Source organism: Crocodylus siamensis, chromosome 2, assembly GCF_052110815.1.
Source record: "Crocodylus siamensis isolate JL-2025a chromosome 2, ASM5211081v1, whole genome shotgun sequence".
NCBI classification, from domain to species: Eukaryota; Metazoa; Chordata; order Crocodylia; family Crocodylidae; genus Crocodylus; species Crocodylus siamensis.
Genome location: NC_143396.1, coordinates 125,716,267 through 125,731,634, shown reverse-complemented (window position 1 = coordinate 125,731,634; position 15,368 = coordinate 125,716,267). Strand labels below are relative to the sequence as shown.

The 15,368-nt window shown below is 40.2% G+C and overlaps 1 protein-coding gene across 3 annotated transcripts in view; it reads left to right on the top strand.

Annotated features, from left to right (window-relative positions):
• The window catches only part of AIMP1 (aminoacyl tRNA synthetase complex interacting multifunctional protein 1), an 84,929-nt gene that overhangs the window by 63,135 nt on the left and 6,426 nt on the right, over nt 1-15,368 (top strand). For all 3 annotated transcript variants that reach the window (XM_090036752.1, XM_090036753.1, XM_090036754.1), the window contains exons 4-6: nt 716-877; nt 3,003-3,214; nt 14,678-14,846. In XM_090036752.1, the coding sequence (XP_089892878.1) occupies nt 716-877; nt 3,003-3,214; nt 14,678-14,846 (543 nt within the window). The remainder of the gene's footprint in view (nt 1-715; nt 878-3,002; nt 3,215-14,677; nt 14,847-15,368) is intronic.

Sequence of the window (15,368 nt, the reverse complement as noted above, 5' to 3'; positions counted from 1 at the left end):
TTTCAAATTATTTTCAGCTCCTAGAGATGCAGTCCTTGGTTTTGCAAAGCTGCTTGATTTTATGCACATGAATTGCCTCACTAAAGTTTCTTGAACTATGTATAAGCATGAAGTTAAGCACGTGCATAAAACTTTGCAGGGCCCTGTGCTTTTCTCTCGTCTGTTATACTGTTTGTACAAAACTTCGTTTTGCCTTTTTTTTTTTTAATTTAACCTGAAGTTGAGTAAGGAACTAAAATGTGAGGTACATTGAACCTTCTTTCTTTCTATTACTATGTGTTTGTGTACTTTTTCAAATTAATAGATTTTTTGGGGAAACATTTAAAGTTACCAAAGATCACAAAGATTAGTTAATCAGAATGAGATTTGTTGTATGTGTATGCATTTGATTGTTTTCACTGTATTTGCAAATAATACGTAGAGTTGAAAGCCTACTCTTTCCTTTGGTTAAGCAAATGAAGCTCCTTCCTGAGTCAAAGGGAGCTGCAATTTTTTGGTCAGCACCAAATCTCCTTTCTGAGATCTGCTTCATAATATTCCTCTTTATCTTAATAGCATCAGTAGTTCTCTCCACTGAGTATTTATTAACTTTCTTTTTCTTCATAACCACTTATGCTACATATTGTTCTTTGTATTTAAAATTTAAAATAATGAGTTTCAGTTGCACTTTTAAGAAATTAAATAGCTTTTTAATGTCCATCATATTTAATTTTAGTGAAACAAATTGCACCTCCACCCAGTGGAACCATTTCTACAGCTTTGTTTTCGGAAGACTTGCCACAGCCCACACCTCTCACAGCCTCTCCTTCTGATCTCAAAGATCAAGTTAAAGGTGGAGAAGAAGAAAAGAAAAAGAAGGACAAGGCAGGAAAAAAAGGTATTCCGACTTCTGAAATTTTTTGAACAATAACAGTATTTAATTTATGGATGTTCTAAGTAAAGTTTCATAATTGCAGAGGATGCAAAAAAGATCAGTAGAACTACAGTAAGGAAATCAACACTCCAACTCTTAGAAGATTGGAAAAAGGAAGTATTTACAGTTTATAAAGGGAATTAAGGAAATAGACTTGTAGTTCTTGTTTATGCAAGATACTTGGCAGATATGTACTAAAGTAGCTAAGCTGCTGTTGACTCCTCCCCTAAAATATATATATATAATATGCATATGTTTGTGTGCATGCTGAATATTAAAGAAGCATAGACTGCCAAAACGAATGGAATAGAACACATCTTCAAGATTCATTGTTAGAGCTTGGTTTTTGCCATGGGCCATAGACACCGTGCAATTAAAAGCCCACAAACTAGCTCAGACATAACCGCTGGCACGAGCAGTGTGTGGCAGATTAAATGTGTTTTGCTTGTACACACCCTTTGGGGCAGATGGCAGGGAAGGGCTGGGGCAGCATTGCTACCACAAGGATCTGACACCTTGCAGTCTCCATCCTCCCCATCTGCCCCTGGCATACCAACATCTTATAAGTCAAAGCTGCAGGTGTTTTTGGCACTCTGCCAAAAAATGTTGCCGACCTCTGCTATATAGCACTAAAGGAACTGCATTCAGTTTAGCTGTACTATTTTCATGTAAATGTATGTCCTTTTCTTTTTGGAAAATTCTGCAGTCATTCAGCTTCAGCATCTTGTTTTGCTCAATCTATGTCTAGAATTGTAGCATTGTTAAGTGACTGAGAAGTGCAGTGGTAAAAAGTAAGCAAAGGCAAATGACATGCCTGGAAATTAACATTGTATTTTGGGACTCCAGGAGTACCATAATATATTTGCCTCTGTTTGTCATTTATTAGTTGCTTGTAGTAATCTTATAAGGTAATTTTATGAAGATTAGAATTTTAAATAGGAAGAAGTGTAATTATCAATTATCTTTGCACAAAAATACAGCCTCAGTCTGTTTGTTAACTCAGTGCATGATATCAGTGGTCATTATATGAGAATTAAAATTCACTGATGTAACTTCAGTTTGTGAGCCACTTCAGAATTTAGACATCCTTTCAGAGATACCAGGTATCCGGATACTCTCTGAGGTTAGATTCCTAGTCCACTGGTGAAGGAAAGGGGCTGTGAAGTATCTGGGCATGTTGAGGCAAAAAACTGTGCAGGAGCATTGAGCACTCCAGGTTTTGCTGTGACATGTATTCCAGAGGGCGCTGCTGAGAAGCTTCATCTGATCCGAGGCATAGCAATTCCCTTTGAAGTGAAAGCTACAAGAAACAGCTGAGCAGTTCTTCGTTAATTTGGCAACCCACTACAAATTAAGTGGGTTCCAATCAGAAAATATACGTTATATTGTACTGCTACATCAGGCCCTTGTCAAACATTACTTCTATTGAGGAACAGGCAGTATCACTCAATGGAAATAGTCACACCATATAACCCGCTTCATGTTCAAAGGCCAAGCTACCCAGAGAGGATTGCAAAACCAAGCTTCTTGGGAACTTGGTCAGGAGCCTGGGCTCCCTCTCCACCAGCAAGTAAGGTGCGATTTGAGATCCAGAATCGCATTTCTTACCATGCACTTGTAACATCTGTAAGTGAATGTCTGTCAGGGGCTGCTGTCATCCTATGTGTAACATGCCACATATTTAAATTAAAGCTTAATAGAAACTTTCTATAGAACTGTTCAACATTTTTCAAGCCACAAATGTATATAACTCATTGGCCATTTTTATAGCTAATTGCCCATTTTTATGGCTTGTTGACCACTTCTGTTGTGTGATAATTACTTTGCATGTGTAACATGTCTAAAGTTATTGTGTAATGAACTAGTTAATTGCACAATAAATGTAATATCTGCCAGAGGCCTTTAGACACGCATGGATTGTCTAGGTGATATGAAATACAAAGGTGGTATCATGTGTCATTTAAGGCAATAAAGTGATGTCAGTACACAATTCAAAGCTTTTGCTGAGATCTGGTGGTTGCAGGATCAGTAAGGAAAAGTAATCATGTAACTTCTTTCCCTTGGCTTCTAATTTAACTCTCTCCTGCAGGGGAGAAGAAGGAAAAGAAGCATCCTCCAGCAGCTGGGGGTGATGACTCTAAACCTATAGATGTTTCTTGTCTGGACCTGCGTGTTGGTTGCATTATTACTGCAAAAAAGCATCCTGATGCAGATTCTCTTTATGTCGAGGAGGTAGATGTTGGAGAAGCAAACCCAAGAACTGTTGTCAGTGGCTTGGTGAAGCATGTACCTTTGGAACAGGTATGTACATATGAAATTATTTATGTATAAAATGTATGTGCATTAATGTGTAGTTTCTTAGCATCAAAGTGTGGCAATTGCTAATTCTGTCCAAGTACCTTGTTTGCAACAGAAAGTTCTGTTCCTTAGATTTTTTTTTAATTACAAATTCTAATTGGACTCTTGAAAGACAGATTTTAATTAGGTGAGACTTTATTCTGTTACTTTATGTGTTATTGCTCAGAGAGAGTCTTTGGTGTGTCTTACAGGGAGTACAGTCCTGAAAATGTTTGAAAGGAAATAAGATGTTGCACTCATGGGGTAGTGGAGGGGAGTAATATAAATGGGTTTCTATTTCAGCTAGGTTATATTCTCTGTAGTCCATTTGAACTTTATTTTTTCTGAATCTGTGATGAATAGCACTCTGGCCAAAGGCTACATTTTTTCTTTAGGTTTAAATTCTCGCTTCATTTTAATGCGTATTTGAACTATATACAAATGAATTGCTTAAATTAAAACTTTTGGTCCTTTAGATCTTTGTTTTACTCCCATGAAGTAACTAGTAACTCCCATAAGCAGTTCTAAAAGAGAAATGTTGCTGTTTTGGTTTTTCAGATATTTTTATGATACCAGGTTTTGGTCAGTTATTACAGCCTGGAGGTTCCAAGCTACTTAATAAATATCATATGGCTACTACTGGTGATGAGTCCAAGACTTAAGCTGTGGGTTCTGATGCAAACTTCTTAACCTTGAATTGTTGTAGGGCAGATATAAGCAAGGTGGCCATGGGCCAGATTTGGTTACATAGCTGACAGGGTTTAGCACCATTCTTGTACTGGGGGCTATGCCCATGCCAGGTGGTGAGGAGGTGCACCAGATGCTGAGTACCTGGGGGGCAGGGAGAAGCAGGTCTGGCTAGCTGGAACACTGGCCTGCCCTGGACTCAAACCAGGTTGTCCCTGCCTGCAGCTCTGAAACTTTGCCAACCACTGCTTAGAGGTATAGGTTTGAAATCAAGATTTTAGTTTAGGCCCATTTGTATGATTGCAGACATCTTACCTGAATCTGAACTACCCTTAATTTCCTCGGTGTTTTGGAGCTGATGTTTTAAATTGGGCCCATTTAAACTACCTACTGGACACATTTAACATTTGAAAAGCTGAGAGATCTTTCCAGGACTGACTTGTATTAGAACATGAACTATCCTGCAAACGCTTAACACAGTAAATTTTAAAAGTTCCTTTTAAAACTGAATAATGCTTCCTTTCTGATCATTTTATTTTCTTGTGTAACACCTGTAATAATCCTAGTTCCATTTAAGTGCATTCTGGATTGTCGAGATATGACTGTGTACAGACATGGGCCTTTACATCCCATTGACATTAACTGGTTTCCCTCCTTCAAGGCCGGTGTTGGTCAACTCAGTGGGGTTGGTCTTCCTCTCTATTATCTCTCCTGCCACGACTTTGATGACCTAATTAATGGGGGGAGGGGTGGTGACTCCGCGACCCAGTGTTGGCCGTCTCTTCCAGGTGCTCAACCAAGTATACTCAACAAAACAAAACTTCTTGGCATAGGAAGCAGAGTTACAGGTGACTCACCGTGGTGCCTCTCCCGGCTGCAGGGGACTCAGATGCAGGCTCTCCCTTCCCAGATCCTTAATCCATAAATGCTTGATCGCCAAAGCTGCAACCTTTTTTTTCAGTAATTGAAGCCACGATGGCTTAATTGACCACACGTGCATGGCAGCCAATTTAACGTGGGAGCATTGGCTTCCCCTGAGTATGTGAGCTCCTCCGAGCTCTCTGAGCTCCCTTGCCGTGTTCCTGGGGACTTCAGTTCTGGGCAGCAGACAGGCACTCGCACTGTCTGCATGCCCCGACTCTCTCTCTCTCTCTCCTACCATTCCACGCCATCCCCTCTCCCGGGACCGGAAATAACCCTGGGCTGCTTAATGAGCCCAATCCGCTTCACCCAGTAAGGTGATAAAACGGCACTGGGGAAAACTGGGAGCTCCCGTCGGAGCATGGCCACATGGCTGTAGTTTGGCAGACTCCCCTGGCTAGGGGTCTTCTCTAGGTATGTAACCTTGTCTTTTTCACATGGATAAACAACAGCTGAATTAAAGAGATTGTGGATATTTCAAGGCTATCAAATGAGTAACTGGAGTAAGTGGCATATATGCAATCTTCTTGTGTTTATCCAAAAAATATTAGGTTTTTTGATAATCTGTTCATGTCCATTCTTTAAAGTTTCCCTGAATCCTAATCATATGTGGAACAATACAAGAAAATAATAAGAAACATTTGGAAAAATTGAGACTTGGCAAGCTAAGGAAAGGATACTTATCTTACTTTACTGGGAACATTAAGACAGGAAAACCATCTGGATACTTAAAGTTTACAAGTGTGTACATCCTTTTTCTGACCAATAACTATTGTGTATAAAAACAACAGTAGTGAAGTCTTGACAGTATAGATACTCTGAAAGCTTTCTACTCCCTTCTGTTATTAAAAGGGGTGAAAAGATATCTAACAATGTATTTTGAATGACATAAAGCAAGCAGTATTCAGCCTCCATAGTACATCCAGAAGTTGTTGGGAATGTAATATGGTGAAGCGTGCTACACTATAAGGTATTTCTAAAAATGCTTCATTTGTTTTTATTCAGAATAAAATGACAATGCACAGTATCATAGTGGTGTTCAGGGGTGGAGGGGTGGTTACTTGCACAGTGGCGTCAAGTTATAACTTGAGCTCTCTGCTATATTTTTTCCATGAACAGTAATTTTGCCAAAAATGTACTTTTGGCTATCCTAAAACTAGTCATGAACAGAACTAAATTTTTCTGCTAAAAATTTTTAACAGGAAAAATATTTTTAAGACTGGATTCACAAGATATGTCCCCTCTTCACCCCAGGCAACACTAATTTAGTTTCCTCTTCTGCCTGAGGGGACTTTCACATATCTTTTCCCTCCTAGGAGAACACCCTAACCACTAGCCTATATAATGTTTTCAGTCTGTTTCAGTATTGATTTAAATACTCTTAGGGAGTGGAACATCTTCAAAAGGAGGGATTGAGAGCACCCTGTCACAAGTGCCTGATGGCCATGGGGGTCATGTCCAGGAGTGGGAGACATTTGTTTCAAGTTATGCCATGAACTAAACAGGGTAGATTTGAATTTAGTCTCTAATATCCCAAAGGAGTGTCCTAGCCCCAGCAGGCATTGGGGTATTTTGTGGCACAGTGCTGCTAGTACCTTGTGCTGGAAGATTTTTCAGTTTGTTCAATATTTTACACAAAGAGTTAAGAGAGTAGGAATGAGTCTAGCTTTGAAAGTTAGAGTAGTCACCCAGGAGGTGGGACACCTGTGGTTTCCTATAGTGTCAAAGAGATATCAAAGTCACTCTCACCGAAAACACTGTGAAGCCTGGGAAGGTAGGGCACCTTCCTGAAAGATTAGTGGTGGTAAATTCAAATCTTATTAAGCAGAAAAGATAATTAAATTTGAATCTCCCACATTCTGAGCAGTTGCTTTAACTTTGAGCTGTGGGGTAAAAGGCAACCATCTTGCTTTCTTCACTCTTCCTTTATTTCTGCAGCAAAACCCCAAAAGTTTTAAATTGGTTCAATCAATACACACCACAGCTTATTTTTCAATAAAAGAGATTAACTGATAAATCAATTATGCATGTACCTCTAGTTGATAGCTACCACTGTTGCATATTATTTTAAAATTCCAGTTCTGTCTCCATATAGGTTCTTCATTATTCTTTTTTCCATCCTCTCAAAGTGTTCTTTGTAGTTATTACAGCTTCACCTTGATCAAATACTATTTTTAGCAAAGATGTTTGCCTTCAAAAAGTTAAGTCTAAAGAGGTCTTGGGAAAACAGAAGCAAGGGAAAAATATTCTCCCCCCCCACCCAAATCCTTTACTTTAAAAATTATTTGATACCATTGAATAATAAAACTTTAAAAAAAATCCTAATCTCAGAACCCTTCCAGAAGGTTTGCAGTTACTGAGGAAGGTGAGAGAGGGACTCTTACTCAGTGGTTCAAAGGCAGAAACACACTATTTTCTCCAGTTTGCATGGCCCACGTTACAAAGTGTTTTTCTGCTTCCTCTCCACAAAACATGCAACAGATTGTGTACAACACGGGTGTCCAACCTTTTTGAATGTGGGACCGGATCATGAACTTTTTATAACCCAGTGGGCCAGCAAGCCATATTCAAAGACCTCACCCTGCACCCCAAAATGAAAGTAGTGTTTACTTTCATTTCCCATCATGGCACCTTGGGCCTCAGAAAACAGCTTGGAAGCCTGCGGGCTGCTTGTTGGACAAGCCGGAGCTAACTAAACACAGGCATGAACCCTCATCCAAAGCTCATCTGAGCCATTCAGGATTCCCAAATCTCAGATCTCAAGGGTACAGGCTTTCTTGTGAAGGTCGAGACAGAGGTACCTCGAGGGAGGCCAGTCTCTCTACATTTCTGCACCTATGTTTCAAAGCTTGACCAGAGCAAAAAAAAATAAATTATAAGCAAACATATTGAATACTAGGGGGGAAAATTAACAGGACTTTTTTCAGCCCTAAAACTTTGAGAAGTGATTTGGCAAGTCCTTATTCATATAAGTTCAAAGGAATAATAAGGAATAATAAGTATGTAATTGATGCTAAAGCTAACAGGAACCCATGATTCAGACCACCTCTATGATCCCAGTGAAAGACGTTAGGCTTTGGCTTTCAGAGATGCTAAATTCTCCAAAAGGCCCTTAGACTTTCATGGCAGTTGTGGGGGGGTTAGGGCTGCTTAAGTCCAAGATGTCTTGTATTTAGTACCAAGAAACTGAGGCATCCAAAATCGGAGGCCACTTGTGAAAATTGGAGCTACGGGCACCTCTGCTTGAAGGCCAACAGGAGATATTTCTGATTAATGGCAGATAAAGAACCTGCTCCTTTTCAGATACCAGCCTGCATGTGCATCCTTTCACCTTAGCCTGCCATGATCAGCCCATTTTCACTGTAGCTACATGCTCCTTCCCCCTGCCCAGGTACATCTTTGTCACCCATAGGATTAAGTCTTCTCCACTGACTTCAATGGAGTGATGACAGTTTACACCAGCTAAGGATCTGCCCCCTGTGCTAAATGTTGATCTCCTACCTTCTTGCCTTTGTTCCTGTGCTGCCATGTCAGAGATTTGTTGGAGTCTTCCCACAAATATCAAAGTGGAAATCATGTTCACCTAAAGTAGGGGTAGCCATAGTGTGACCAAAGATGCAGAGTGGGCCACACTCCTGGGACTCCTGTGGAGGTCCCTATGGGCTGTGCTCCACCTTTAACAAAAAAGCTACATAAAAGCATTGCATGCCAGGAATTGCATCCCACAAGGGCTCCACACCTGCCTTCTCATCCAACATCCCCATTCATGACAGGCCATAGCAACTCAAGCCATTTTACTTAGGTGCAGCCCAGAGGCTGCTGGCAAATTAGCACTGAAGCCATCAAATTGAACAAAGATTTAATGCCTCTCTGATAGTCTGCCTGTATTTATTATGACTGACTCATCTGCCCTTGAAGAGAAGTGCTGGCTGTGGAGTTGAACCACTGTGGACTTGTGTGGAGACGTTTTGGGAAGGCAGTTAGTAACATGTACCTTTACCTCCAAAGAAATGAGAAAGAATCTAGTATCCAAGGGAGGCACTAGATAATGTATATAGCATGAGCTAATGTAAACTTTCATAGTCCGTAATACCCCTCAGTCCTGACCATTAGAACCTCCTACTGAATTCACATAGGCTTAAGCAGGTCCTTTTGAGATATAAAAACAAAGCTTCTTATGGATGCACAGGAGGAGCTGGGTGAGGGCCATGATGCTGCATCCTGCACGTGCTGGACTCTACAGGTGGACCAGCCATGGGCAGGGACCCAGGCCACCTAAGCCCCCCACCCCAGGCCCTGGCTTAGGCAAGCCTGCCTGGCAGCTCCCAGCCCAGAGCCAGCAAAAAAAAAAAAAGGGGGATTCCTTTCCCAGGGAGGGAGGAGGAAGTGGAGGTGGTGCAGCGAGCCCCGGCTGGCACCATGCGCTCACATGAGGACCCGCGAGCTGGGCACGGGGCAGCACCCAGGCAGCCCCCGGCTGCAACTTCTCTGCCCGCTGCTGGGAAGATGAACCACACAGGTGAGCATGGAGCAGGACAGGCATGGGGGCCCCAGGATGATGTCTCCTTCTCCCCAGCCACAGCCCCGAGGGGCAGAGCCAGGTGCAAGCAGTGATTTACCACGGGGGAAGTTGACTGGGGAGGGTCTGGGGGGCTTTTGTCCCTGCTTCCCTCGCCCCGTGTGTACCCAGCTGGGGTCCACTCGCTGCCTGCGGTGCTAGCCCGTGCAAGCTCTGCCCGGGACCTCCCCACGCCACACCCACGGCCAGCACTTTTGCTGCTGGCTACTACTCACACACACCGCGTTGGCAATGTCAAGCTGATGCGGTGCATGTGGGAACCTTGTCCCTTCCCCAGCCCTTCAGCAGCCATTAGGAAGCTGCTGAGGGGCTGGGGGTGGGACAAGGGGTGGGAACAAAAATAAACAGCGTTTACTTTACCAGCATTTACTTTTGTTTCCCGTTGCAGCTCCTTGGGCCACAGAAAATGGCTTGGCAGGCCACATGTTGGACAAGCCTGGTGTACAAGGTCCTGTGTTCTGTGGACAAATTTAATTAAATTTATGTTACTGGGATCCCAGAACTATTCAGATTTGCTTCAAGAAGCCCACTCACTATAGCTGAGACTCAATAATGCCTGAACTATCTAAACAGGGTGAAGAATTGATTGCTATATTACCATGTCATTTTTGATTCCTTAACAATTTTGGTGTTTATAGATGACTAGGGACATATCTAAATCGCGACAGAAGTTCACGCTGCAGTGGCATCTTTAATCTTGCTCTTTTTGCTGCTCACTCTCCACCCTGCTGCTGGGTGGCCAAGAGGCAATTAATGCTGTGGTTCTTGCCTCGGCCACTCAGCAGCAGGGGGAGCACACGGCAAAAAAGAACTGGATTAAAGGCACCATTGCACTGCAACCATGATTTAGGTAGGTTCCCGGTCATCTGTAAACACCTAAATTGTTTACAGATGACATAACCAGTATATGAACCTGAAATCCTTCTACACAGGCATGATACTGAATACTGTAGCATTACAGCATACTGTATCTCATACAATTTGGAAATGATGGCTTGACAACTAGGATAACATCCTCTTTGCATACTGGTACAACTTCAGTGGAGTTGAAGGGGATGAGATAACTTGACCCCTGGCAATTGAATGTTCCCCTCCATTGGCAATCAAACCTACATCATGTGGCCTAAAGGAAACTCTGCTCTTGGGGGAACTGATTTACTCTCAAATGGTGACCAGTTCCTATCCTCAATGGTGAGACTCCCAGTATGGGTTGCAGCTGGAATCTGCAACTGTATTGATTGTGGCTTTTATGAGATATACCAGGTGTGTCAAACTGCCCCTCAGGACTGGATCTCTCTGCAGTGGTGGGATGAGTGATGGCAGTGACCTCTAGGGCTAACAGCTGTCACTCACCCCCACCACCAACACATGTTCCCAGTGGAGCTTTGTGTGCTGAATTTTAGGGATGGGCCCTACCCTGAAAATCTCAGTGCCTCTACAAGCCCTGCAGCCACATAACAGATCTGGCCTGGGGGCCCATAATTTTGACACCTCTGACATAGACAGTTGTCTGTTAAATACTAAGCCGAGTGCAATAACTCTTCCACATAGTGCATCGTCATATTGTAGGGTGTTACTTCTGTTACCAGATTTGCAGAGGTAAAAATGTATATGTCTGAAAGGTTCACTATTACCCATCTGGTTTAATCTTTTGCATTATCTTGACTGTAAGCTACTAAGAGTTTATTGTAAACAAACTGAATACACTGCAGACAATTCAGAGATATAATAGACATGCCGTCTTATTTTTTGTAACCTAATTGCTGGAGAAAAATAATCCTCCAAAATGCCCCACAGTAGAGAATTCAGAGATTTTTTTTGGCAGGTTCAAAGTGAATAGTTAATTTGTTACAGGGGTGTAGGTTGTAGCCGTGTTGGTCTAAGGACATAGGCAGACAAGGTTCTTTGCATGAATCTGATATCTTTTATTACACCAACTTAAATAGTTGGAAAACAATTATTAAGCAAGCTTTCGGGTTCAAAAACCCTTCGTCAGGCTAAGGAAGTTTCTGCAGTTGGTGTGTGCTTTTCCTGGATGGAATGAAAAGTAAAGAAGCCAGAAGCTGGGCTGGTCTGCATACAAGACAGGCAGTCAGTGAAAAGGTAGATTGAGGAATCAATGGGTAAGAGAGAGGCTGGGGCGTAAAAGGGGAGAGAAGGGGGATGAATAGTGGAGAGATACCTAGGGAGTCAGGTATACATTATAACCTGCCTGACACCTGACTCCCTAGCCATCTCTCCACTATTCACCCCCTTCTCTCCCCGCCCCCCGCCTGTCTCACCCATTGACTCCTCAATCTACATTTTCACTGACTACCTGGCTGCTTTACTTTTCATTCCATCCAGGAAAAGCACACACCAACTGCAGAAACTAACTTAGTCTGACAAAGGGTTTTTGAATCCAAAAGCTTGCTTAATAATTGTTTTCCAACTATTTAAGTCAGTCTAATAAAAGATATCAGATTCACGCAAAGAACCTTATTTGCCTAGTTAATTTGTTAGTATATTTAAACACTTTACAGCTGTAGCCATTAGCCATTTTCTGGTTGTATATCTGTGAACTATCTAGCAGTGAGGCTCATAGGCACCATCATAATATGAATAATTTATATCTTAGCTGTGTTTGTATTTTTAGAAAAAGCCCTATAATTCTCCAGAAATTCAACTCCATTTGTAGTAGCTATGGTGGAAGCAGTAATGTAGTTCATGTTTAGGCATTTCTGTTGTAGGTAATTGTAGGTAATCTAGCTTTTGTTCTTAGGATTAGACATTGTCATGAGTAAAAATACTTGAGTTTTGTCTGTGTTAAGCTGTATCACAGAAGAATTATGGTTCTAATTTTTGTAGTGTAAACTTTTTTTATTAAGCATAGACCTTTTTTTTCATTGAGGAAAACTTGAGACCATCCATCATTCCAAATCATTCTTCAAAGGCCAGCCTTGAACTTGTCAGAAGATGGTACTGAAATAATTTTTTTCTGTTACAATTTGAGATTCTAATTCTATTTCTTACATGCATTCCTGATCTCTTTTTTATTTTTTTTGGGGGGGGGGGGAGGAGGGGATTGTCTACTCCATGGAAAAATGTTTCCATAAATCATATAGAAAATGAAGCATAGACTGACTTCAGTATGAGCAACTGTAAACTTTTTGGCACTTCCTCTGTAACACTATACAGTTTTTGTTGGTTTGGTTTTTTTTTAAATAATTTTCCATTGCTTTTTGAAGCACTAAACTTCAGGATCCACATTAGATACCCTTATATGTTCATTTTCTGGTAGGAAACAGAAAGAAATATTTTATGTAACCAAATCTGTGGTCTGCACATTATGTTTTCTGGCAAACTTAACATTCAGACAAGTGCATGATAACTTGAGAAGCATTTTTTGTTGTTACTGGCTTTGCAGTTCCTCTGGCTTTTAAGGAGTTGTAGTGGTTTTAACTCATAGTGTAACTCAACTTATGTGTACTGACTTCAAACTAAGGAAGGGTAGCCTGTTGTGACCCTTTTACTTTGAAGTAAATTGCTGAAGGCTAGTTGGTATACTTATTTTTTCTTGGAACTTTGGATATAAAACACCCTTACGTTTTAAGAAAAAACTTATTTTACTTCAACAAGAAACATTGGCTGTCACAGATTCTTACTGGTTAAACCTTGTAATTAAAGTACCTATTCTTTTTTTAAACAAAAGGTTTGAATGCTAGCAGAATGAACTTAATTTTTCAGCATTTCAAAAAAAGATTAACTTGATTTTTTTTTTTAACTTTCACTCAGTTTAATGTGTGTGAGACTACCAGTTCACACCAGTATTTAGCAGCTCTGCATAGGTGCAAACTCTGTCTTATTCACCCCAGTACTTTTCATTAACATAAGAATTTGTTTTAGCTTCTTTAGCTGAAATTTCCTGTCCCGCCCTTATTTTCATCTGCATTTCAGTAGTGGCATGAATATGTGGCTGTGAATGTATCTGGAGATCTGTTGATATGAAGGGTATTTTGTAAATGTTACATGTAGTTTGTCTATAAGGGAGATTCACTTTTCCTTCCTGACTCTCTCCTCAACTATATACATCTATCCTAGTCATCTCTGTCTAGTAAAATGTCTAGTTCAGTGCATTTCTTTCACATTTGTATCAAATTTTCATAGCTACCTTTCTTTCTGCTATTTATATGATTACATGTTTTTAGTGACAATTTACAGAACAGTAAATTAGGTGCATTTATTTTTGTGTATTTTTTCATTTATTAATGAATAAGTGAGAATGACAGAGATAACAGCCAGTCTCCATATTCCTGTTTGTTTTCAAAATAATTATTTTTATCCATTTATGATGTGCCTCTGTAACTTTAAGAAGAAATACAGTCTGTAATATAATTACGTTTGCACTTGACTGATTTTTTTTTCTCCTTAATTTGCACATTTATTAAGTTAGGCTTTCTACTTTTAGATGTTTTTTCTGTATCTTCAAAGAGCCATTATATCTGATTTCAAACTTTTAAGATGCCTACTTTCTGCCAGTCAGAATAAACTTAAAACTATTCAGGTTAGAGAATATTCTTATACTCGGAGAAACTTTAAATTTTTTTCCGTTTCTCAGCGGGGTGGGTTGTTTTGTTTTTACCTTTCTACGATTTCTTTGAGAGGACTTTTTTGCTCAGTTTGCTTAGTCTTTCTGTTTTATTAAAACAAAACAAAGTTCCTTGTGCATATTTTTTACCTTTTTCCTGTGGAAATTAGTATCCCACATTTAGGAAATGATTGACTAACCAAAATGTTTGTAAAAGCACTCTGACAAAGCTGATTGAAATAATACCACATGGCAGAAAGCTCTAAATAACTATTGCTATTTAAAATAGCTGTATTTTACATTAATGAAAAGCCTTAATTCTATAATAACAGAAGTACATTATTAAGAAATAAAGAAATCCTTATGGATATATGTGCAATCATGTTCAATTTTGATTGAAGGGAGAACAAGTTAATCCTTTCGTGAATTATTTATTTTAGTTTTCAATTGTCTTTTGTTTATTGGCAAGGTAATTCAAAATTCTTCCACATTTCAATTTTACTACAGTCCAGAAGTGGCTGTGCACGCCTGCAAATTATTTAAATTTGCTTCTGAACAGCATTACCCTAGGCTATATGGCCTGTCCCAAGATTATTTTTGCAATCCACCCAAACTAGGCATATTCATATTCTATACAGGGAACTAATTTAAATTATTTTTTGCGTATGCACAGATGCAGAACCGGATGGCAATATTACTCTGTAACTTGAAGCCTGCAAAAATGAGGGGAGTGGTATCTCAAGCAATGGTGATGTGTGCCAGCACACCAGATAAAGTGGAAATCCTTGCTCCCCCCAGTGGGTCTGTCCCTGGAGAAAGAATCACATTTCAAGGTTTTCCTGGTAAGTAATACATATTTAGGAGATTAGAAACTTGGTGGGGGGGAATAATAAACAGGAAACAGCACATCTTTGTTGTACCCATCTCATTGTAGGGCGAGTTTTATATGGTAAATAATTTGAAGTGGGTTAAATTTTTGGTCTGAACTCCATGAGTTGGTAATATTGCAAGTGATCATTACCTTTTATATTTTGAATAAACATACACAAGTGCTCTGTGAGTATTTAGAAGGACTAAAAATAGAAAGAAATATTAAACAGCTAAAAGTTAAAGTGAAAGAAATGTTAGTTAGATGTCATGGCTGCAGTGCTTTTAGATTTATTGATGCAAGTACACTTCTTAAATGTATAGTTTCTACTATTTCCACTTTGCAAACAGAGAAGCAGAGGCATAGAAAATGAGGGTGACTTGCTGAGTCGCACAGTAAGTAAATCACCTAAGTCAGTGGCAGAGAAAGGCATAGAACCAAGGTTTCCTGACTCCCAGTCCTGCACCCCATAAGTATATGCACAACATATTTTTAA